This window comes from Oryzias latipes, chromosome 2 (assembly GCF_002234675.1).
Source record: "Oryzias latipes chromosome 2, ASM223467v1".
Classification (NCBI taxonomy): Eukaryota; Metazoa; Chordata; class Actinopteri; order Beloniformes; family Adrianichthyidae; genus Oryzias; species Oryzias latipes.
This window is the reverse complement of record NC_019860.2, coordinates 11,091,914-11,114,281: the sequence shown is the minus strand read 5'-3', so window position 1 is coordinate 11,114,281 and position 22,368 is coordinate 11,091,914. Positions and strand designations below refer to the sequence as shown.

Sequence of the window (22,368 nt, the reverse complement as noted above, 5' to 3'; positions counted from 1 at the left end):
TTGGGTAATTATATGCTTCATTCGCTATAACACCAATGGCAGAAAGTTCACTGTAATGTCAAAATTTGCTTTTATTCTGAAAGGTACGGGCCGGAACTACTACGCGTGTGTCTCGAATATGGAAGCTAAGACGGTCGGAAACATTCACCCTCCAGCTTTTGTTGTGCAGGTCAGCACCTCCACATAGAGCGTTTGAAATGCTAGTGACCGCGTGCTTATAGAGGAAATAATCCGTGTGTTATGATTTCCGGTTTTACGGCGACAGCATACAGGGAAACTACGCTAGTGCTTGCTGCCTTCTGTTCGTCACTTTCCTGTGGGGAAGGGTTAATGTCGTCACACCTTACGTTTTTGCGTCGTCTCCCTAGAAAAAGTAAAAGCTTCCTTTGCTAATTATATCATTCTTTTTGAATGTATTCAATAGTTGTTTCCACTCTATTTAATTTTTAAGTTATTGCCATTTCACTCAAACACATTACTGAGAACATCTCACTTTCTGCACATTTTAAATAGCTGCTGTCAAATGTGTAGACTTTTCATCCCTTTCTTGCATCTGTTATTTTTTGAAGGTTGCAACAGCAAACCATTTCACCCCACCCCTATCATTTGAATACCCATCACACCCTGTTATATCATCCCTGGCTATCTTCATGAGCCTCCTCTTTGCTTGTCCTCTAGTCTAGACCTCTTTCCTGATTGCTCCATCATTGTCTCTGTCACTCCTCTCAGCGTGTCTGAACTTTTTTCTAGATCTACAAAGACACTATGAAGTTCCATCATTCTTAATGCAAAGCGGATGATCTCTGGTTCTCTTCCTTGGGATGAAATCGTACTGATGCTCAAAATTGTTCACGTCTGACTTCAATCTAACTTCTACGACTCATTCCCATAACTTTATCAGCTTTATTCCTCTGTAGTTTTTATAAATCTTCATGCCTCCCTTCTTCTTTATTCTGCCTTGTTAATCTCTACAGATCTACCTCTCCCTACTTTGAGTTCAGTGTAGTATACATTGCATGTCATATTTGTTTTAACTGATAAACCCTAATGTCCTATATTTAAAAGTCTAAAGTTATTTTTCAAAAACCTTTGAAAACAGACGTTCTCTATTGTTAGATCTCCTCAGAATTCAGTGCTTCTTACCTGCTCTCATTCTAGCTAATGTTTTTTTTTTTGTATTTGAACTTGCAGTGAAATTTCTATCATGCAGTTGAGATGAAGAAACATCACTAAATAGGAGACGCAATTATGTTGCAACTCAGAAGGACATTAGCTCTTCTAAAAGGTGAAACTGGAAACCAGCTAGCTCGAACCGGATCCAGCCTCCCCTTTCTGGATTCAGCCAACAACAGTTCTGGACTAGTCCTGCAGTCTCAGTCCACTGATGTGTACCAGAACCTAGCTCTGGAGGACTGGATCGATGCCCATGTGGACCTGCAGCAGCGTGGCATCCTGTTACTGTGGAGGAACCAGCCTGCTGTGGTCATTGGACGCCACCAGAACCCGTGGAGCGAGTGCAACCTCCCGGCAATGAGGAAAATGGGAATCGCTTTGGCCCGCAGGCGAAGTGGAGGTGGAACGGTCTTCCACGACCACGGGAACCTCAACCTGACTTTCTTTGCTTCCAAGAAGGCATACGACCGGAAGAGGAACCTGAAGGTGGTGACCGAAGCTTTGAGACGGCTGCGGCCAAACCTAGACGTCCGCGCCACGGACAGATTTGATATTTTATTAAACGGACACTACAAGATATCTGGTAAATATATATTTTTTAATACAAAATGCGTTCAGTAGTCAATTACATAAGAGTTTAACATCGCAGACAACAGATTACAAATTCTTGGAAGTATCGTAACTCTGACTGTTAATGCAGTTGACGTATTTCCAACAGATTCTGACGCAACAGTTTACTACTATGAAGCATAGGTGCAATTGTGTCTCTTCCCACACCAGAATCTGCTGGTTTACGTTGGTTATGATAGAGTTACGACAGTAAAACAACACACGCTCTATGAACTATCATAACTCTTCAACCGTTTACGCAATTAACATAATTCCAACAGACTCTGACGCAAACATCACTTTTGGAAAGTGTCAATGCAAAAACACTTTTCTTTCTGTCAATCAGCTGGTTTACATTGACTACGTAAACGATCAAATAGTTACAACAGTAAAATAACACACGGTTTTAAACTGTTGTAACTCTTCAATCGTTTATGCAATCAACGTAATTCCGACAGATTCCGACTTTGCTAAAGTAAAGCATCGTTTATGCAATTAACGTAAACAGTCAAAGAGTTACAACAGCAAACTAGGACGCCCTTCGAACAATCGTAACTAGCTGTGATCACTTATGTGTCACAACTAGTTTACTTAGATCACTTCACTACTATAAAGCGGTGCATATATGCGCAAAGCGGCTTTTCTCAGCCCCATTTACGTTATCTGCGCAAGCGGTTGAAGAGTTACGATAATTGAAAGAACGTCAACACTGGTGTTGGGTTCAATATTCTGGTAATCTGCATCAGGATTGTTATATATCACTAATGATGGTCATGTGAGGTTTTTAGAAGTTTGGCCACAATCTTTTACATTTCACCAATTGTTGCTGTGCACAGGTACTGCATCCAGACTCAGTAGAAAGTCATCCTACCACCATTGCACCCTCCTCCACTCTGCTGATCGTTCTGCTCTCTCCACGGTGCTCCGCCCTTCATGTCCCGGCATCCTAAGTAACGCCACACCAAGCGTCCCGTCACCCGTTGCCAACCTGATAGACCACGCACCTTCTCTGGCTTGGGAGGAGCTTCTGGAAGCACTAGTGCAGCAGTATAACACAGGTGCTACTATAAGAATATGGTTTTTGTTATGTGCTCACGGTTTCATTTGGTCTCCATTTTTTCTTCTTCTGGCTGTCAGAGTTTGGCCTCAGCTCGGTGTTCACTCTTGTCGACCCATCCAGTGAGTGTGTGTTTCCCGGCGTGGGCAACATATCAACAGAGCTGCGAAGCTGGGACTGGACGTTTGGCAGGACGCCTAAATTTAGAGTCGAAACTCTGCTGGAGCTGAGGGACGAGCATCTGCCGGCTCGCTGCTCCGCTCAGCTGCAGATGGAGGTGAAGGGCGGACAGGTAGAAAGCTGCAGGTTGGACGTCCCTGCGGGCTGGCTTCCTCTTTGGCTCAGCAGGCAGCTGAGCGACGTACTGGTCGGGGAGAGGTTCTGTCCGCACAGAGCGGCCGCCGCTGTCACCGCCATGCTGCGGGCTGAGAAAGGGCAGTTTCACAGCAGACTGAACAACCTTTGTGAGGCTGTGCTGGCTATGATGGGCTGAGAGCACCCACTACAGGCAGCTGCAGGAACTGCAACCCCACCAGCAGATGTAGATTATTTGTTCCTGTAACATTGAGATGGAGAGAGGCCAACAATTGTAAATGCAGACTGTTGGATCTGCTTTCTGTCAGTCACTGTGAAATAAATAATTTTGTGTTCTGAACTCATGTTTTTTTTCTAAAATAGGTTTAGAATAATTCAAAATATAAACATATTTAAAAGGGAGTAATAAATCCTTTTAACAGTAATTTGATTCATATCATAATTTGCGATTTTTAATACGATTCATAGTCAATATTGGTTCATTCTGAACGATCCGATTCACTGACATAAAATCGATCCAGGACATCTTTGGGCAAAACCTCAACCAGTGGGACTCAGAGATTAATACCTGAACAGAGCAGGTGAAGTTTTACAAGATAATCAAATGTAAATTAAATGAGTAAACAAGACTGAATGTCACATCCATTCACATTTTAGTTTAATAAAGTTTAGCCCACTGTGTTTTTCCACATCAATAAAACCCAAAAGGAAAATTTTTAGAACATTCTATCACACTGAATTTAAAGTGTTTCTACACATTGGAATGAAAAGGTTGGCTTGATTATTTTGTTGTCATCACATGTGTGTTGTCTGCTCGTTTTTACATTATAGTAACAAAAACAATAATAATAACCTGCCATGCCTTAATTTTAAATGGTCTTTTCCATGATTGATAAAATTGATTAATTTCATTTTGAAAAAATTTTAGAATGGTAAAGATCGATTTGAATCGCAACTTGCTTCAGACAGATTAATCTGGATCAAAGAAAAATAAATCAATGAATTGTTATACCCATAATATTTATTTAAACTAAATTCTTAGCAAGTAAGCAGCAAGATTTGCTCCTTTTAAGGGGGTTCAATACACAAATATTTAATCCACATTTTAAATTAATACATACTAGCTTTACTGTAGGGGGTCCTGATCTTTTAATCTTTCAATAGTTTTTGTTTGTTAAGCTGTCACTTAACTCTGAGAATTTCGTTTTTTACCTGAATATTTTCACCAAAATAGCTTTAAATTCTTTTGATTTTTCTGATTTTCAGTGGTCTTTATTTGTCTGAAGAAAGCCCTTTTTCTTTTTACTTCTCAAAGTTATTTCTTAATTTCTTTAACCTCAAAAGAAATAACATCAGTGTTCTGTTATTATTATAAACACCATTTGATCATTGATAACGTGTGTTAGTAATTCAAATCTTACTGAATGTAATTAACTAAAAAACTAGATCCTACTCTCAGATTGCAGAACCTGATGATAGTTAGTTTTTCCAGGGAATTGGGTTAAAAAATAGATTGAGCTGCGATCAAAGTTTAATCAGAATTCACTGGTTTACTGAAGGTGTTTAATTATTTTTTTGAAAGCCTTAGAGGAAGAGGTGTGTGGCTGTAAAGTTTTTTTTAATGCTTGCATCCTTGGTTTTACAGAATTTAATGGGCTTCATTTAAGGTTTTCATTTTTTATATATTTCTTAATTTCAATCTGCTGCTGCCTCAAGACCATGACATTTAGATTAAAACTTATTACGAATTTAACCTAAATAAGCTGCTTCTGCTTGAATTAAGGTTAATAAAATAACTAAAATTGTGCGCAAGCGCAAACTTCCAACAAGGACCATGCGCACGAAGAGTAAGAGAGGTAGAAGATGTATCACTTTGACCTCTTTTTTGTCTCATTCTACTTTTTCTTTAAATACAATTTTTGACAATATTTTGTTAATTTGAATCATGTGTAATACAATTTATTTATCTCATAATTTATATGAAATGCATCTTTCAATTCATCCATTTCACAAAAAAATCCTATTTTGTTCAACAGAGGAGTGCATCTCTACTAAACACTGTTAATAAACGATCTTTGTCAGACGTGAACCGTCGTTTGCCAGCACTGAGCGAAGTTCCAATAGAGCCGAGGTGGCACGATGGGAAAGAAACAGAAGAAAGCCGGAGAAGACAGGTAACGAAACCACAGCCAGCCCCTAAAGAACAGGTGTTCACGTTGATGCGGACCTAAGAGAGTTTCTGTAAAGCGTCCATACGGCCGGAACAGTCCCGTTTTTTGTAGCCTGTGCTGTTAGCTTAGCAACCGCCTGAGTTAGCAGATGCTAACCACGAGTCGCACTTGTGAGGTGTGAGCACAGGTGATGCTTTAAGAGAAGCCAAACGGCTTAAGTTGGGTTATCCAACCACTATGGGGCCTTCCGTTGGCTCAGCCGAGTTAACGTTAAGTCCGCGCTGTGTTCCCACTGACACGTTTGGTCTCATAGGTGTTATATTTGCCAAAATAAAAACATAGCAGCGGCAAAGTTAGCCACATTCGTCCTCTCAGAGCCGGCTTTTACATCACTGCTTTGTACAAGTCCTAAAAGAATCAAACAAAATTTTCCCTGACAGAGTAAAAAAAGAAAAGCTTTTAATATTATTTGATAATTTTTTTGCTGATAGTTTGTTACTTAAACGATGCTAAAACAGACATATGCGAAACCATCTGTTAGCTAGAAATGCCTCATTGGTTTTTGACCCATCACGGTGGGATGATGTCACTGCTCACCTGCCGGATCCCTCATATCAGGCCGGACTCACCTGAGCAGCTGATGACAGCAAAGTAATCAACATTTACCTTCTGTTTAGTGTGCAAAAGTTATGATTTTGAGTACACTTTAGATGCTATTTCAAGTTTTTATTTTTCTACATTGCTATTTAAACAAAATTCTCTTTTTTTTACCCAGTTGATTGTGTTTATTTGCAAAGAAATGGGATTTACAAGTTGGTGGACATTTTTAAAAGGGATTTTCTTAATGATTTTAATGTATTCATGGAGTGACAAAAAATGTATAAATAACTTCCAGTTGGCATTTTTCCTCCTGTAGATTTATTCTACAAAAAACTTTATCCTAGTAAAAAGAACAAAAAAACAACAACCTAACTTTGGTTGATTGTGTTGGACATTATATACAATTTGAAACATTTCAGATGCACCTTTTCATTTTAGAGTTTATTTTTACTTAGTTTGTTTTTATTTTGCTCAAAACAACTGTTGAAAAGAATATAATAGAACCTCATGGATCCCATAAAAGGACAACCGATTTGTCACCCTAGCGATATAGAAAGTAAAGAGACTTATAAGAAAGGTAGCATTTTGATTTGATGCAACATGGCCACTGCTTTCCATAAATTACAGAGATAAAAAGTCTCGGCGTTGCACAACGTTTTGTTTTTTATTTGGGCTTTTCAGATTTTTAGAATGTTGCTATTGTGGTTTTGGTCCAGCATTTAAAATCTAAAGCTGACTTTTAATTTGAAAGGGGAAAAAAGCTTGCTTGGCTTTCTTCCTGTAATAACAGCTGATGCTCATCAGCCCTGGTTTCTCTAAAAAAAAATAATAATAATTCAATGTTACTGTCTGTCATTTTAAAATCTGTTTGTATCTTCTTGTGTATAGGTCACTTATGATTTTCTTTGATAATCCAGTTATGTGTGTGTTTATTGGATGTATAGATTGTTCTGCAGACAGTTGTGTTCCGATAAATCAGACAACGGTTGGTTCCCTTTTTGCTCTGCAGAGCAGAAGAAAGTGGAAATATATTCTCTCCTTTCTAACACAATCCTCAGCATCAGATTTATGTCTGTAATGTGACAAAAACCTGTTAAAGCATTTGGTTTAGAGAGTTGTGTGTGTGTGTGATGTGAGTCTGATGCCATCTGCCAAACAAAAGAAAGTGGAGAGTCAGCAGAGCCTTGTTGCTCTGACACAAAGAAACACCTCAGCCACTTGACTGGCTGGCTTGTGATCATGTAACCTGTGTCATTCGGGGTGATTTAGTGCCAAAGATGACGGCGTGGACATCGACGCTTTGGCGGCAGAAATTGAAGGAGCCGGAGCTGCAAAGGAGCAGAAAGGGAAGAAGAAGAAGAAAGGAGCCAAGAAGGAGGAGTTTGAGTACGACACCGAGCCTTCTCCAGATTGTTTTTCGGACTGCTGTGGGTTTTGTGTGACTGTGTCTGTGCTCCTCCTGCAGCGAGGATGAGATCCTGAAGGAGCTGGAGGAGCTCTCCTTGGAAACACAAGGAGGAAAGGTCAGGAGGAGCCCTTCTAGAAGACCTGTTTGTTTTATTGTTGGCCTGCTCCCCCTAGCTCTAAACTTCTTCTTGGTGTTTTGTGTGTAGAAAACAGACACCACAGAAGATGTAGAGGCTCTCGAGCCTCCCAGACCAGAGAAGAAGAAAACCAGGAAGGGCAAGAAGGGTGGAGGCAGCCCTGAGGATGAGAAGGCTGAAGACGCAAACGAGGATAAGAACGAAGAAGACAAAAAGGTCAGCAGATCAATTCATCTCATTATTTGATGTTTGCTCAAAGTATTTTATTTAGATGTAAATAATTTCTCTCTTTTTTTGGTTTTGTTTACAAATTAATAAAAAATAAACCTATACACATCACTTATGTTGTAATCAAATAATCAGCTTTTATTTTTCCCAGACTAAATTTCTTGTGCATAAACATGAAAATAACCTTTGCTCTATGCAAATGTGCAATTGCTTCATCATTTAAGATCTTATGGTTTAATGATGCAGATATTCATATTTCTCTGTTTTTACAATAATGGTTAACCAATCAGAGATATGTTAAACCAGTTTTAAGCTATAATGTGGTTAAAATGGAAATAAAATAAAATTGACCTTAAAAATACTTTAAATTTGAAACGCAATTCTATTAATTTATATAGAACATCGTTACAACATGAAGCAGTTGATGTAAAAGAGTCAGAAACATGATTTTCTGCAAAGATTGTGTTGTTTTCTACAGGGTAGAGGTGGCCTCTCCGATCAAAGTTCAATGTTAAGCTGCGTTCACGCTGAACACGATTTGCGCCGCGGAGGTGTTAGGTTTCAACGTTACGTCAACCTACCAATGGGACTGAAGGTCCTGCGGTGCGTTTTAAGCACCGAGCACGTGCGATTTTTCTAGCAGCAAGCACGCCCTGCAGCAAAGCAGCGTGGCGAAACATTCCAACGCTGTGTGAAATGTACACAACAGCCGACGGCAGCCCGTCTAACATTTGACAGAAGCTCTATGAACACTTTTGGATTAGTATTAAGCAGACAAGTTGACGTGCATCAAAACGCTGTTGGTGAAGGAAAATTCTCCGCACGGCGTACGATGAGAATTTTCCACGCAAATCAGGTTCTGTGTGAATGTAGAATAACGGTCCAGTATAATTAAAGGGTTACGCCGGCGAAAAAGATCTTTTTGTTAGCTAAATGGGTTTTTAAGGATCTCCTCTCCACTCCTTCAGGCACCTCCTGCCGCTCTCCCAGATGACTCTGACGATGACAGCAGCTCCCGCTCTCGCCTCAAGACGAAAGGAGGAAAGAAAGGAGGCAAAAAAGCCTCAGTGTCTGAGGAAGAAGACCCCGCCGAGGACAAAGACGTCAAGAAAGGAGCTCAGAAGGAAGACGACTCTGAAGAAGATGAGGAGTTCGCCTTCAAAATGGACAAGAAGAAGAAGAACAAAGGGAAGGCAGCGAAGGCTGAGAGCGAGGACGAGGAGGAGCAGGACGAGGAGGCGGGGGGTTTCAAAATGAAGACGGCGGCCCAGAAGAAGGCGGAGAAGAAAGAGAGGGAAAAGAAAAAGAAGGAAGAAGAGAGGATGAAGCTGAAGAAGCAGAAAGAGAAAGAGGGCAACGTGGAGGCTAAAAAGGAGCCAGAGACGAAGGCTGTGGAGGCCACGCCTCCTCAGGCCACATCTGAAGCTGTGCCAGAGGAGGTGGAGGGGGTGGAGCCAGCAGCAGAGGGTGTGACATCATCAGATCACCTTTACATCTTTCCTTAAAGACGCCAGTTTGGATAAGTTTAACTGTTTTCTTACCGTCTTCAAGCAGATGAGGGCGAGGGAGAAAAGAAAAAGAAGGACAAGAAGAAAAAGAAGGGAGAAAAGGAGGAGGAGAAGAAAAAGAAGGGGCCCAGCAAGGCCACAGTGAAAGCCATGCAGGAGACTCTGGCTAAGATGAAGGAGGTGAGCTTTCTAAAAATGAAGGGGATCTGCCGGATTACCCCGAAAAACTGCTTTGTTGACATGTTTTTTTAGGAGGAGGAGCGACTGAAAAGAGAGGAAGAGGAGCGGCAGAAGAGGCTGGAGGAGCTGGAGAAGCAACGGCAGGAACAGGTAAGACACCAAGGAACCTCCTCCTTCATGCTCTGCCTTTTTTTTTTTTTTTCAAACCATGTTGCTGAGTTGACGTTTGCTTTTGTAGGAGCGCCTGGAGCAGGAGAGAAAAGAGAAGAAGAAGCAGAAGGAGAAGGAAAGGAAAGAGCGGCTAAAGAAGGAGGGGAAGCTGCTGACCAAGGCCCAGAAAGAAGCTAAGCTCCGTGCTGAGGCCATGCTGTCCATGCTGCAGGCTCAGGGTGTGTGGAGGTGGCATTATGCCGTTTCCTGTCACAGACTTCTTGGTGTGAAGGTCTCTGGTTTGTGGGTGCAGGTGTTGAAGTGCCATCCAAAGACACAGTGCCAAAGAAGAAACCTGTTTACGGAGACAAGAGGAGGAAGAAGCCCAACACCCATACTCCTGAAGGTGGAACTCCCCTTTCTGCAGCTCCGGGAGCTAAAACAATAAAAGCCACTCATGTCTAAAATTTCTTTATTTCTCAGAAACATCCACTGTAACATCACCAACATCAGAGACTCCAGAACCCATCGCCATGGAAACAGAGGCTGAGACGGTGCCAGCTCCACAGCCAGGTGAGGGTTCACTGTGGGCAGGAGGAAGAGCAAAGAGCAACAGGTCAGCATTGAAAAAGTGTCCCGTTTCTGCAGAGGTGAAGCCCGAAGCTGTCGTAGACAACTGGGAGAAATTCGCCAGCGACGAGGAAAAAGGTACAAAGCCACGGAAATTGAACTCTGTTGTGATTTCACGACTTCTTTGAAATAAAAAGCATGAGGTAAGATTACTGTCAAAATGAAACGGATGCTCATAGACAAAGTTTTGCACACTCTGGAAAAGAATATTTATACAATATTTGGCGTGTCTGTTTTGAACTTTTCTTTGTTTTGAATCCAACATTTTTCTGTTAGATTACTGTCAAAAATCTGTCACGGGGTCACAAAACATTGATTCAACAAGTGTGCATGTAGCACTACAGTAGGCTACCAGTTACTGAAGCTCAGAGTTTGCTTATCTGTTTCTGTTTCATTATCCTCTTATTATCCACCTTTTTTTTGACAGACATTGACTTTTTTTATACCTAATAAATATAGTTGCATACTCTGCTTTTTTATGTGAATATTAGCCGTGTCCGATCATGAAACATTGGTTGTGTCCGAATTCCTTCCCTACTCACTATAAGGTGCACTACATAGTGCCTTCACCATTTTATAGTGTACAATTCCAAAATTGAGTGACCTGGAAATTTTCCAGAAGTCTCTACGAAAAACCAGTGTCCATCCATGCTCACTAGATTGGCGAATATGGACCACAATGCATTGCATTAGAACCATTTTTGCCCCCAAAAAATGTTTTTTTTGTTTAAATAAACCGTCAACCTTTGATCTGCAGAAGACAGTGGACTCATACTGTAAATAATCGTCACAGAATGCTCATATCAATTAGAATTTCACTTTGTGAAATCGATGATGTCATATCTGCTGTTTTGAATAGATAAATAAATGGTGAGCATGGTGTCCGAATTGCTTTTAAAATCCAGGGCAATACATAGGGCCGCACTAAATAGTTTTTTTTAGTAGTTAGGGGTTAGGGTGGGAATTCAAACAGAGCCATTGTAGCTTGCAGTCATTATTATTTGTTATATGTTTTTCGCCAGAATTATGTCAACAAGGTAATTTCCCCATTGCGGGATCAATAAAGTTCAGTTTTATTTTAGTTAAATAAATGAGACTCCGTACGCATCTGCGCTTTGTTGAATCTGTTTTGTGACTCTATCTATGTAACAGTAATGTAACAGGAAAGTTCTTATTCCAAACCAAGACAAATCGTATTCACAACAGAGATGTTAAACTTGAAACTAAAAGTTGTAATCATTTTATTTAATTTTTTGCAGAATTCCACCTAAAGTACTAATTTGTGCACTATTTTGTCAATGAGCATATCTTTCATTTTAGTAGTTATCCTACCCCATCAAAAAGAAGCAAATCCAACAACAGTGACATAGCAGACAGTGAGCATCTGTTGCAGTGATATAATATGTTTACTTTTGTTTACAAACAAACAGTGAAGAACAGAAGGAGCAGACAGGAAGCAGGTACAGACTCCCTTTTCGGGCTCTGTTTGTGCTTTTATTGTGAAAGTTTGCGCGATGTAGTACTGACTCTGGGCATAGGCAGTAACTGCTGTGATTGTTTGTTTTTCACTGCATTATTCATTTTTTATTTTGTAGTTTAGGGGAATTTTTTTTTTTTTACTATGAGTTATTTCTTATTAGTAGCTTTTAAATGCCTTTTAGTAGTTGATCCCTCCCCATTTTAGGAATATTTACCGAAACCATTTGTCAGTTTAAGAGCTGCTTCCTTTCTTATTATTGTTTATTATAGTAATAATTAGATTGTAGTCAGATGTGCTGTTACATTTTATGTTTATTTTACTGGTAGCAATACAATTTTTTAAAATATCATTTTTTTGAATTTTTTTCATAGTAGTAGGTGTAGGGGCTGTCATCTGGACTTAACTTAGTTAAGCTAAATCTAGCAATCTGGATGAATGAGAGTCTTCATAGACATAATTTCCCTCAGTGGTAGACATTTTTGACAATTCCATAAACAAACGAGTCCTACTCAAGCACAGTAGACATATTTCTGGATGTACTTGACTTGTTAGGTCTTCAGCAAGTGTTGAAGTAAAACACAACTTTGATTTTTAACCAGATTTCTGTTTTATTTTAATTGTTTTTTTTAAGGAGGTCAAACTAACAACTTTGTGGCGACTAAAGTTTTTTTTTTGCATGTTGCAAGTTTTTTTATGCATCATGACACATTTTACGCTACTGCCCCAGTTTCAAGTCCTGATTTTTCCTAATAATCCACTGTTAATAAACTAATGAAGTGAGATTTTGAAACGCGAAGCTACTGATGTGTGTGGCCTTTAACAAACCTTTGATGTTGATGCTGAACACACTCAACTTTATTTATATGGCACTTTCAAACAACAGCAGTTGACTCAAAGTGCTGAACACGAGAAATAAAAGAAGACACTAAAACACATTTAAACATTAAATATAGGGAGTTAAAAACAGTAAAATAACAATAGTCTAATGTTGGATTAAAAGCCAGAGCAGAAAAATGAGTTTTCAAACACTGTGTTAACGTGATACAGAAACGAACAAAATTCGACTTTAAAAGACTTTCAATCATGAAACCTTTTAAAAACATTTAGAGTTTGAGATGTTTGGAAAAAGAAAGTGACGTTGACGTGGGCTGAGCAACATCAGGCCATAAATGTGCCGTCATCTTTCGTTAGATTTAAAGAAGGTCCACATTGAGGTCAAGGAGGAGACGACTGGACCGCCTCAGCCTCCAGCCAGTGAGGAGGACGAGGAGGACGAAGAGGAGGAGGAAGAGGACAACGACGAGGACGAAAGTGAAGACGACGTGGATGCGGAGAAAGAGGCGCCGCCAGCGATTCAGAGCAAGAAAAAAGTGGTGAGCGAGGACGAGAGCAGCGAGAGCGAGGACGACGACGGGAGGACGAAGGAGGAGCGGCTCTATGACCGAGCCAAAAGGAGGATTGAGGTGAGGCGCAGAAATTGAGGAGGATGAGGAAGAGCTCATCTTCTCCCTGCTTTCTAAACTATCAGATGTTTGCTTGTAGAAACGTAGAGCCGAGAACTTGAAGAACACCGACACGGAGCGTCTGAGAGCGCCGGTGGTGTGCGTGCTCGGACACGTGGACACGGGGAAGACCAAAATTCTTGACAAGGTGGGTTATAACAGTTCAAGTTGTTGTTTTTGCTATTTCTGCCATGTGACATTTACATTTAGCCCTTTGACACCAGAGATGTTGCCAGCGACACTTAATCTCTTTGACAAACCGTAACTCTTGAACCGTTTAGCAAATTATGCTGAATCGGCAGAGAAAAGTGACTTTCAGTAACAGGGTTCTTGGTATTTCTGACTATTTATAATAATAATAATAAACTTTATTTATATAGCACTTTTCGAAATCCAGCTTACAAAGTGCTTTACAAGTGATTTAAGACAAAATCAGTATTAAAAACAGTTTCCAGTATGGAGAAATAAAAGTGATAGTGGTTAGAATCAATAAAATCGATAAATCAATGAAATCAATAAAACCAAATGTTTAAATTTAAGAACCAGTAAAATCATTAAAAGCATGCCTATAGAGGTAGGTTTTTAAAAGAGATTTAAATACTGGTAGGGACTCAGCGAGCCTGATCTCTTCAGGGAGACTGTTCCAGAGTGTTGGGGCTCTTACAGCAAAGGCCCTGTCACCCCTGGTCTTCAATCTAGATTGTGGGATTGTTAAAAGGCTTTTTGCCGAAGATCTAAGATTGCGACCAGGTACGTAAGGAATGAGGAGATCGGCTATATATTTAGGGGCCAGCCCACAGAGTGCTTTAAAAGCAATCATTAATATCTTAAAATCTATTCTAAAACAGACTGGGAGCCAGTGCAAAGACGCTAAAACTGGAGTGATGTGGTCTCTCCTTTTGGTTCTGGTTATGAGTCTGGCGGAAGCATTTTGGACTAACTGGAGTTGATACACACTCTGCTGTGAAAGGCATGTGTAGAGTGCATTACAATAGTCCAAACGGGAAAAAAATAAAAGCGTGAATCACCATCTCAAGACATTTTTTTGATATGAGAGGGCTTATCCTGTATAACCTATGTAGTTGCAAGAAACAAGATTTGACAACTGATTTAACATGCGTCTCCAAATTCAAATGGGTACAAATATCACCCCCAGATTTCTGCAGCTTGAAGAAACATTTTTAGACAGAGACTCCAATTTGTGAGCCACACCATTTCGGGCCTCAACTGAACCAAAAATAATTACATCCGTTTTGTCCATATTCAACTGCAGAAAATTTTGGGCCATCCAGGTTTTAATATCAGCAATGCAGCTATTGAGATTCTTTAAAAGACCATGGTCACCAGGTTTAAAGGATAAGTAAAGTTGAGTATCATCGGCATAAAAATATAAATTAAGGTTATGTCGGCGTATTATCTCCCCCAGTGGTAACATGTAAATTGAAAATAACAGAGGTCCCAGCACCGATCCCTGGGGAACGCCACATGTCATTTTCACCTTAGATGAGCAAGGAATTGGTGAGGAAAACATTACAAAAACATGTCCGATAAATAAGAATAAAACCAGTTAAAAACTGTGCCAGAAAAACCAACCCAAGATTTTAGGCGTAATACAATGGAGTGGTCAACTGTATCAAATGCTGCACTGAGATCTAAAAGAACTAAAATCAATATTTTTCCTGAGTCTGCAGCCATTAAAAGGTCATTCATCACTCTCAGCAAGGCAGTCTCTGTGCTGTGGTTTAATGACTGATAGCTGTGTAGCAGTGCCGTCCACTTTCTATCTTAATGTACAGACACGGTCAGGGGTCCGACAGCGTTTTGAGCACTTGGCGCTATTACAGATTTTCGCTGTAAGTCCTCTGTTTGTGATTTGTGGGGAATTTGCCACTCAAAGCTGAGTTCCTGATCGGTTAGCGCGATGTGAATTCTATGCTAAAGTTTGGATAGTTGAACTCTGGAAACTTTGCGTGGTAAGATATTCCCAGCGCGTCAGAATTTGTCACATGCCGCACTGTCCGAAACACACTGCTGCTAGACCGCCACGCTCGACACGTTTAGATAGAGATATAGATAATATAGAAAGATAGGGTCTTTAATAACTCCTGAGGAAATGTTAAAATGGCCATCTGCTGACAATCATAAAAGACACACATTAAAAACAAAAAAAAGGTCAACGGTTTAAACATCAAAAGATTTTAAAAAAATCAATAGAAAAAAATCAGTGGGTTAAATGAATTAAAAGACATTTCTTCTTAGATACTTCGCTGGAGAGTTGTATTGCCTGATACAGATAATTATGTTTTAACCTGTGAAGCGCCTTGTGACTTCTGTCTGTGAAAGGTGCTAAAGAAATAACATTTACGTAGTTACTGATGGCCCGAGGGACAAAAGATTTCTTCAGTCTGTCTGTGGAGTCGCGCTGTGACAGCAGTCTATTGCTGAGTGGATGTACTCCTGCTGGTGAAGGCCTCATGTAGGACGTGAGGGTTTCCTCATTTAAACTGGTCCCCCCTGCCACATTCATAGCATTCCATTTGAACTGGAGCTTAATGTTTCCAAACTTCAGATTTGCATTGTGTCAGCCAACCAGAAACTCAGATTTGGTCTTTTTTTTTTTCCTCAATGGACACAAATTCACAGGGCGAATCGCGTTCAATGTGAATGTAGAAAACAATTTTTCTGCACAAGACCTTGACACACTGCTGGCAAAGATTAGCAGATCGTTTTTCTTTTTACTTGAGTGATACTGTCTTTACATATATCTTCACTGTATCTTACTGACTTGTTTGTTTGTGTGCAGCTGCGGCACACCCACGTTCAGGATGGTGAAGCTGGAGGAATCACCCAGCAGATCGGAGCCACAAACGTCCCAAAGGAAACAATAGAAGAGCAAACCAAGATGGTTAAAAATGTGCGACACCTCTTTTATCTCTTTTTTTTTATAATTTGTTATGTGTGTTAATGTTTTTTTTACCTGAACTTTTTTTGTTCAGTTTCTCCGAGAAAGCATCAGGATTCCCGGTATGCTAATCATAGACACACCGGGACACGAATCCTTCAGGTAACATCCGCCTCTCCTCTTTGACCCGTCTGTCTGCTCTTGTTGACACGTCTAATTATCTGTCTTTTTCTGCAGTAACCTGAGGAACAGAGGAAGCTCCCTGTGTGACATCGCCATCCTGGTGGTGGACATCATGCATGGTCTGGAGCCTCAGACCCTGGAATCCATCAACCTGTTGAAGGAGAAGAAGTGTCCCTTTATCGTCGCCCTTAACAAGGTGATCCCAGCTGCTCAGCACCCGCAGCTTCCTCCTCTCCGCTTTGTTGTTTGACATTTCTGTTGTTCTGCACTCAGATTGACCGATTGTACGACTGGAAGAAGAGTCCGGAAACAGACGTGGTGACCACGCTGAAGAAGCAGAAGAAGAACACCAAGGATGAGTTTGATGAGAGAACCAAGGCCATCATAGTGGAGTTTGCTCAGCAGGTGTCCTTCATCGTCTAGCCACGCCACGTCCTGTTGAGTCCTTCCTCCTCAGAAGTTTGAGCCTCTCTTGTTGCCGTTCCTCAGGGTCTCAACGCCGCCTTGTTTTACGAGAACAAGGACCCGCGGACGTTCGTGTCGCTGGTCCCCACTTCGGCCCACAGCGGCGACGGGATGGGAAACCTCATCGCGCTGCTGGTCGACCTCACGCAGACCATGCTGGCACGCCGGCTAGCACACTGCGATGAGCTGCGCGCCCAAGTCATGGAGGTGAGCGCCAGTGTCTGTCTGCCCCCACTGGGGCTCTGTCACCCTCTACTGATGGCGTCTGTGGGCTCAGGTGAAAGCTCTGCCCGGCATGGGAACCACCATAGACGTCATCCTGATTAACGGCTGTCTGCGGGAGGGAGAGACCATTATCGTTCCAGGGGTGGACGGACCAATCGTCACACAGATCCGAGGCTTGCTGCTCCCTCCTCCACTGAAGGAGCTCAGAGTGAAGGTACAAATGCCAAAAATCTATTGTTGTTGGGTTTTTTTTTTTCAAAATAAAAGCAGCTCTTTGGTTGTTATGATTTGAAGCATCTAATTTTACAGCTTTGCTACAATGTGGAGTCAGAAAAACAGGTTTCCTGTAAGTAATGTAAGGGTTAATGCGGGACTTTCCCAAATGGGTTTCGGACAAATTTCTTTTAAAATCTTTGTTTTGTTCATATTTGAAATCAAATATTAATTCTGAAATGTAGAGATGGTGACATCCTGCATCCTGATCTGTGGATGAGCCTGCAACTGGTTTTTGTGTGTTTGTTCTCTACAGAGTCAGTATGAGAAACACAAGGAGGTGTCGACGTCTCAGGGAGTGAAGATTCTGGGTAAAGACCTGGAGAAGACGCTGGCGGGGCTCCCCCTGCTGGTGGCGCACAAAGAAGACGAAATCCCGGTCCTCCGAGTGAGTCATCGTTTGGGTCAGCAGCAGCCTCTGTGAGGTCAGAGATGACTGACCTTTCCTGGTTTGCAGGACGAACTTGTGCGGGAGCTCAAACAGACATTGAGCTCAATCAAACTGGAGGAGAAAGGAGTTTACGTCCAGGCGTCCACGCTGGGTTCACTGGAGGCTCTGCTGGAATTCCTACGGACATCCAAAGTTCCTGTGAGTGCCCGTCTGTCTGCCTACGCCCGTCTGCGCCTGTCTCTCTGACTGTTCCGTCACTGGTATGTTCCTGCAGTACGCTGGTATTAACATCGGTCCTGTCCATAAGAAGGATGTAATGAAGGCGTCGACCATGTTGGAGCACGACCCGCAGTACGTCACCCTCAGCTTCACAGCACAGTCTTTGGGTAATCGAAGTGGATTTTCCAGAAGCTGCGGAAGTGACGCTGTCTCACCTGATGCTGTAGGTACGCCGTGATTCTGGCGTTTGACGTGAAGGTGGAAAGGGAGAGCCAGGAGATGGCCGACAGCCTGGGAGTGCGCATCTTCGCAGCCGAAATCATCTACCACCTGTTCGACGCGTTCACTAAATACAGAGAAGAGTACAAGAAAGCCAAGCAGGACGAGTTCAAGTAAGAGAAGCTGGTTTCATGGTTTAGGGTTTTGGTCAAAAATTCAGAAGAAAATCTGCAGAAACATTCAAAAAAATTCAGCAAATATCAGAAGAAGTTAAGAGAAAATCCAGTAAACCGAAAAAAATATAAGATTAAAAAGAAAATTCAAAATGCTGAAGAATTCATACAAATTCAGGAAAAAATAAAAATGCAGAAAAATTAAGAAAATGCAAAAAATTGCAAAAATGGAAAAAATGTTTTTTTTTTAGAAAATACGAAAAAAAAAGCTCTAAAAATTAAGAGAATCCAAAACAAAAGCAGAAAGATTCATGAGATTTTATGAAAAAAATGCCCCAAAAAATCAGAAAATGCTTTAGCCCTAATATTGATTTTGAACAATAAACAGTTAGTTTATTGTTTTTTAGGTGTTTTTAAGTGTTCCATCTCTTAAAAGTTGCATCATCTTTGTGTTTAGAAGTATTCTTGTTAAATAACCATAAAACATTTGTTGTGAAAAAATAAGCAGCTAGGCTTTTTTTTCTTAAATTAGTCTAAAAGTTTATTTTAGTTTCAGTTTTTCCAAATGAATAGTTTCGAGAAGAATTAAAGCCATTAAGGTTCTCTTGAGTACAAAAGTCTTTTTTATTCTGAGTCACGTCCTCTAAACTTTCTGGGCTAAAAGGAAACGATGAACTTTGACCGTTCACTCTTTGGAGTTCTTACATTGACAGAAGTTTGCTTTAAAGTTAACTGTGTGTGTCTTTCAGGAACATAGCTGTGTTTCCAGCAAAGCTGCGGGTTCTTCCTCAGTTCATCTTCAACTCCAGAGATCCCATCGTGATGGGCGTGTCTGTGGAGGCTGGCGTCCTGAAGCAGGGGACGCCTCTCTGCGTTCCCAGCAAAGGGGTAAGAAGCTGACAGGCTGAGGTTTGTTTCAGGTTGTAAACCCTGACTATGCCCCCCTCATTCTAAACCGTGTGTGTGTGTGTGTGTGTGGGTGTGTGTGTGTGTGTGTGTGTGTGTGTGTGTGTGTGTGTGTGTCCGCTTCAGTTTGTGGATATCGGCATCGTCACCAGCATCGAGGTGAACCACAAATCCGTGGACTCGGCCAAGAAAGGCCAGGAGATCTGCATCAAGATCGAGCCCATACCCGGAGAGTCGCCCAAGATGTACGGACGCCACTTTGAGGCCACAGACATCATTGTCAGCAAGGTGAGGACACGCCCGCTGAAAAGAGGCGGGGCTTTAACTGAATTTTATTCCCAACAAGCAATAAATTCATTTTTAATGTGCATAAAATAGAAGAACAAGTGAAAGAATAAAAATTTGCTCTTTTTGCAGTCTTTGACTGGTTTTCTAACATTTTTAGGTAATAAACAAGAAAAAACCAAAATGGCAGTTTTTCTTTAGGTTTTATCTCCATAGCAACCATTCTATTTTTTGGTCCCCTGGGGGTGACAAACATATTGGCAAAAGTAAACTTTTGGATTTCCTTTACAATGGAGGTTGTTGTTGTTAACCAAACTTACATTCCTAATATTTTTATATCATATGTCCTCTGGTTTTGTTTAGCTTGAATCAAGAATTCACGTATTAAATATTCACAATATTCTAACAAAACGTGAGAGCAGCAGGGGAACGCCACTTTTGTGAGCTTTTCACACTAACGCTCTTCGAAATCTACAACTCATCTACTCCTAAACCCAACAGTTTTTCCCAGGCAGCTTCCCATTGATGCTCGACAAGTAAGGAGGCGGTAAAAGGAAATCCCTGGGAGGAATTATAAATGTGTAGGTGGGCCGCTCCAGTATGCCCCATGCTGCCTGGCCACGCCCAGAATTCATTTCCACCAGATTCCACTAGATGCGTGCAAATTGTGACGAGTTTTTGCATGTACGGCGAGGGCAACATTTTTGCTCAAAGACGCAGACGGAAAGAAGAATTACGAAAACAAATCTGGTCCTCGCTGTGGGACAGAAAAATAAATGGTTTTGTTGTTTTGGTTTTAAGACAGTTCCCGCATAAATGAAGGAATGGATTTAATCTTTACTGGTGGTAAACAATAAAGACAACGATGTGTTTTTGTTTCAGATCACTCGGGCGTCCATCGACGCCCTTAAGAACTGGTTCAGAGACGAAATGCAGAAGTCGGACTGGCAGCTCATAATGGAGCTGAAGAAGACCTTTGAAATCATCTGAAGGATCCCTTCTTCAAAGAACAACAGAGACAGACGCAGTCGTCCTCCCTCAGACCGTGAGGCAGCAACAGAGGGACACAAAAAAAAAATCAAAACAAAAACAAAAGAAGAGAAAGTGTTTTCCTGTGAGAAACGAAGCGTTTTTCCCACTGTTGTAAACAGTGGTAGTTTAGACACATTTCTCTCTCTCTCACACCCACACACTCAGTATTCCAACGTGCCTGTTCTTCAGCATCAACGTGGTTTATTTTATTTTCTTCTTCTTGGTTCCTGTTGTGATTCGTGGATGCTGCTTTTAGGCTCCGCCCCTTTCCTCCCCAGACTATGTCGATGTGGGCAAACACGGTGAACGGCGTCGGACACAAAAGGAGGAACTGAGTTGTTCAGTTTGGACTCTCAACGGTGTTGACCCGAGTCACTCTACAGCTGACCTGGCTCTGCTGCTGGGCGTCCAGTTGGACAGCTGGGGGACGAATGACAGAGGAGATTTTAAACCGTTTTTTGCTGCAACTGCTGATGTAATAAAGTCTCATGATTCTAAGAAAACATGCACTTGAGTCTTTTTTGACCTAACATGCATTTAATAATGGAAATGTTAGAGGAGTGCATTTAAAAATTCAAATTTTGGGTTCTAGAACTTTTTTTTAGACAAATCTTGTAGACTATTTACAACAGTAAACTAATGAAAAACGTACAGCGTGGCAAGAAAAGTATTTAGTCGGACGCCAATTGTGCAACTTATCCCACTTAAAAAGATGAGAAAATCCTATTGTCTGAATTTAAAAAAAATTGTAAATTATGGTTGAAAATAAATATTTAGTCATCTACAAACAAGCAAGATTTCTGGCTCTCACAGAACTGTAACTTTGTCTTTAAGAGGATCCTCTGTCCTCCACGCATTACCTGTATTAATGGCTTCTGTTTGAAGTTATTTATAAAAAAAGTCACCTGTCCACATCCTCAAACAGTCACATTCCAAACTCCACTATGGCCAAAACCAAAGATCTGTCTAAGGACACCAAAAACCAAATTGTTGACCTACACCAGGCTGGGAAGACTCTCCCTCCATCTGGGACTCCTGTAAGATCTCACCCTGTGTTCAAAATGATCACAATAAAGGTGAGCAAAAAATCCCAGAACCACACGGGGGAATGCAGTGAATGACCTGCAGAGAGCTGGGACCAAATCACTAACACACTACGACGCCAGGGAATTAAATCAGACATGTCCCCCCTGCTAAAGCCAGTACAGTGCAGGCTCGTCTAAAGTAAATTACAGGACATTCTCATCTTTTAACCCTTGTGCTATCCTGTGGGGTCAAGATGACTATTGATGTGTTATTCCTACCATGACAAAGGTGGATAAAGGTGGAGAGGATTTCATGTAATCCATGGACACCAGTGAAGATCACAAATCATTGAAGAAAAAAAGAGAAAAGGAAAAAAGTGCCCAGGATAGCACAAGGGTTACAGTGGGACAACTTGCACGATTGGTGGCTGACTAAACAATTTTTTGCCCCACTGTATTTGCCATCAAAAAGGTTAAGATTTACATCCTTGAGCCTAAATATTATTCTATTTCTAATTAGTTAATTGGCAGAAAAAGAAGAAGCTGCATGATCTAAAAACAATGGCAGCTGTATAAATGTAGCCATTGTGGTGTGAAAACATGAGCTAAATATAAGAATATTCCTTTAATTGAAAGTATTTTTAATGTAAAAATATTTAAGTTAAAACCAGAGTTAAATATTTTCTTAGATTTACTGTTCCTGCAAATAAAACGAAAAATAAAAATATTGGCTAAAACATTTGGGTTTAACACCTTAAAAAACAAGTGTATTTTTTGTTTTTCTGTTTTTGCATTTAGCATGAAATAACCTCAATTGAAGAGAAAAATACTTATTTTTTTCTTTTTTTTGTACATTCTATGCAGTAAATGATAGATATTCTTTTAATGCCATTTAAGAAATTATAATGATTAATTTTTCAGCT

At 40.8% G+C, this 22,368-nt stretch overlaps 2 protein-coding genes across 5 annotated transcripts; both read left to right on the top strand.

Moving 5' to 3' along the window:
• Positions 1–83: 83 nt before the first annotated feature.
• On the top strand, positions 84–3,494 carry lipt1 (lipoyltransferase 1). Of its 2 annotated transcripts, none has more exons than XM_004066458.4 (4): positions 84–169; positions 1,192–1,756; positions 2,619–2,840; positions 2,920–3,494. In XM_004066458.4, the coding sequence occupies exons 2-4, from the start codon at positions 1,249–1,251 to the stop codon at positions 3,330–3,332; spliced, it is 1,143 nt and encodes a 380-aa protein (XP_004066506.1). In that variant the 5' UTR covers positions 84–169; positions 1,192–1,248; the 3' UTR covers positions 3,333–3,494. The 2 variants fall into 2 exon arrangements, with proteins under 2 accessions (XP_004066506.1, XP_020563662.1); XM_020708003.1 differs by having other exon boundaries at positions 156–373.
• A 1,722-nt stretch (positions 3,495–5,216) lies between these two features.
• eif5b (eukaryotic translation initiation factor 5B) lies at positions 5,217–20,925 on the top strand. Of its 3 annotated transcripts, none has more exons than XM_023964380.1 (27): positions 5,217–5,328; positions 7,195–7,311; positions 7,391–7,448; positions 7,539–7,685; positions 8,666–9,164; positions 9,252–9,385; positions 9,458–9,535; positions 9,624–9,774; positions 9,849–9,941; positions 10,019–10,108; positions 10,184–10,243; positions 11,596–11,625; positions 12,837–13,108; positions 13,188–13,295; positions 15,951–16,061; positions 16,144–16,211; positions 16,287–16,428; positions 16,506–16,637; positions 16,722–16,904; positions 16,975–17,136; positions 17,452–17,583; positions 17,653–17,784; positions 17,861–17,937; positions 18,033–18,197; positions 18,947–19,085; positions 19,230–19,391; positions 20,271–20,925. In XM_023964380.1, exons 1-27 carry the CDS (start codon positions 5,294–5,296, stop codon positions 20,376–20,378), a joined length of 3,585 nt encoding a protein of 1,194 aa, XP_023820148.1. In that variant the 5' UTR covers positions 5,217–5,293; the 3' UTR covers positions 20,379–20,925. The 3 variants fall into 3 exon arrangements, with proteins under 3 accessions (XP_023820148.1, XP_023820144.1, XP_023820151.1); XM_023964376.1 differs by having other exon boundaries at positions 9,249–9,385; XM_023964383.1 differs by lacking the exon at positions 11,596–11,625 and having other exon boundaries at positions 9,249–9,385.
• The last annotated feature ends 1,443 nt before the right edge of the window (positions 20,926–22,368 follow it).

Excerpts from the sequence above, each read along its gene's own strand:
- lipt1 (XM_004066458.4), top strand. The coding sequence starts at position 1,249 with ATGTTGCAACTCAGAAGGACATTAGCTCTTCTAAAAGGTGAAACTGGA. Across the intron at positions 1,757-2,618 it reads CGGACACTACAAGATATCTG|GTACTGCATCCAGACTCAGT; the intron begins GTAAATATATAT and ends TGCTGTGCACAG. Across the intron at positions 2,841-2,919 it reads AGTGCAGCAGTATAACACAG|AGTTTGGCCTCAGCTCGGTG; the intron begins GTGCTACTATAA and ends TCTGGCTGTCAG.
- eif5b (XM_023964376.1), top strand. The coding sequence starts at position 5,294 with ATGGGAAAGAAACAGAAGAAAGCCGGAGAAGACAG. Across the intron at positions 5,329-7,194 it reads AAGAAAGCCGGAGAAGACAG|TGCCAAAGATGACGGCGTGG; the intron begins GTAACGAAACCA and ends GGGGTGATTTAG. Across the intron at positions 16,062-16,143 it reads AAACCAAGATGGTTAAAAAT|TTTCTCCGAGAAAGCATCAG; the intron begins GTGCGACACCTC and ends TTTTTTGTTCAG.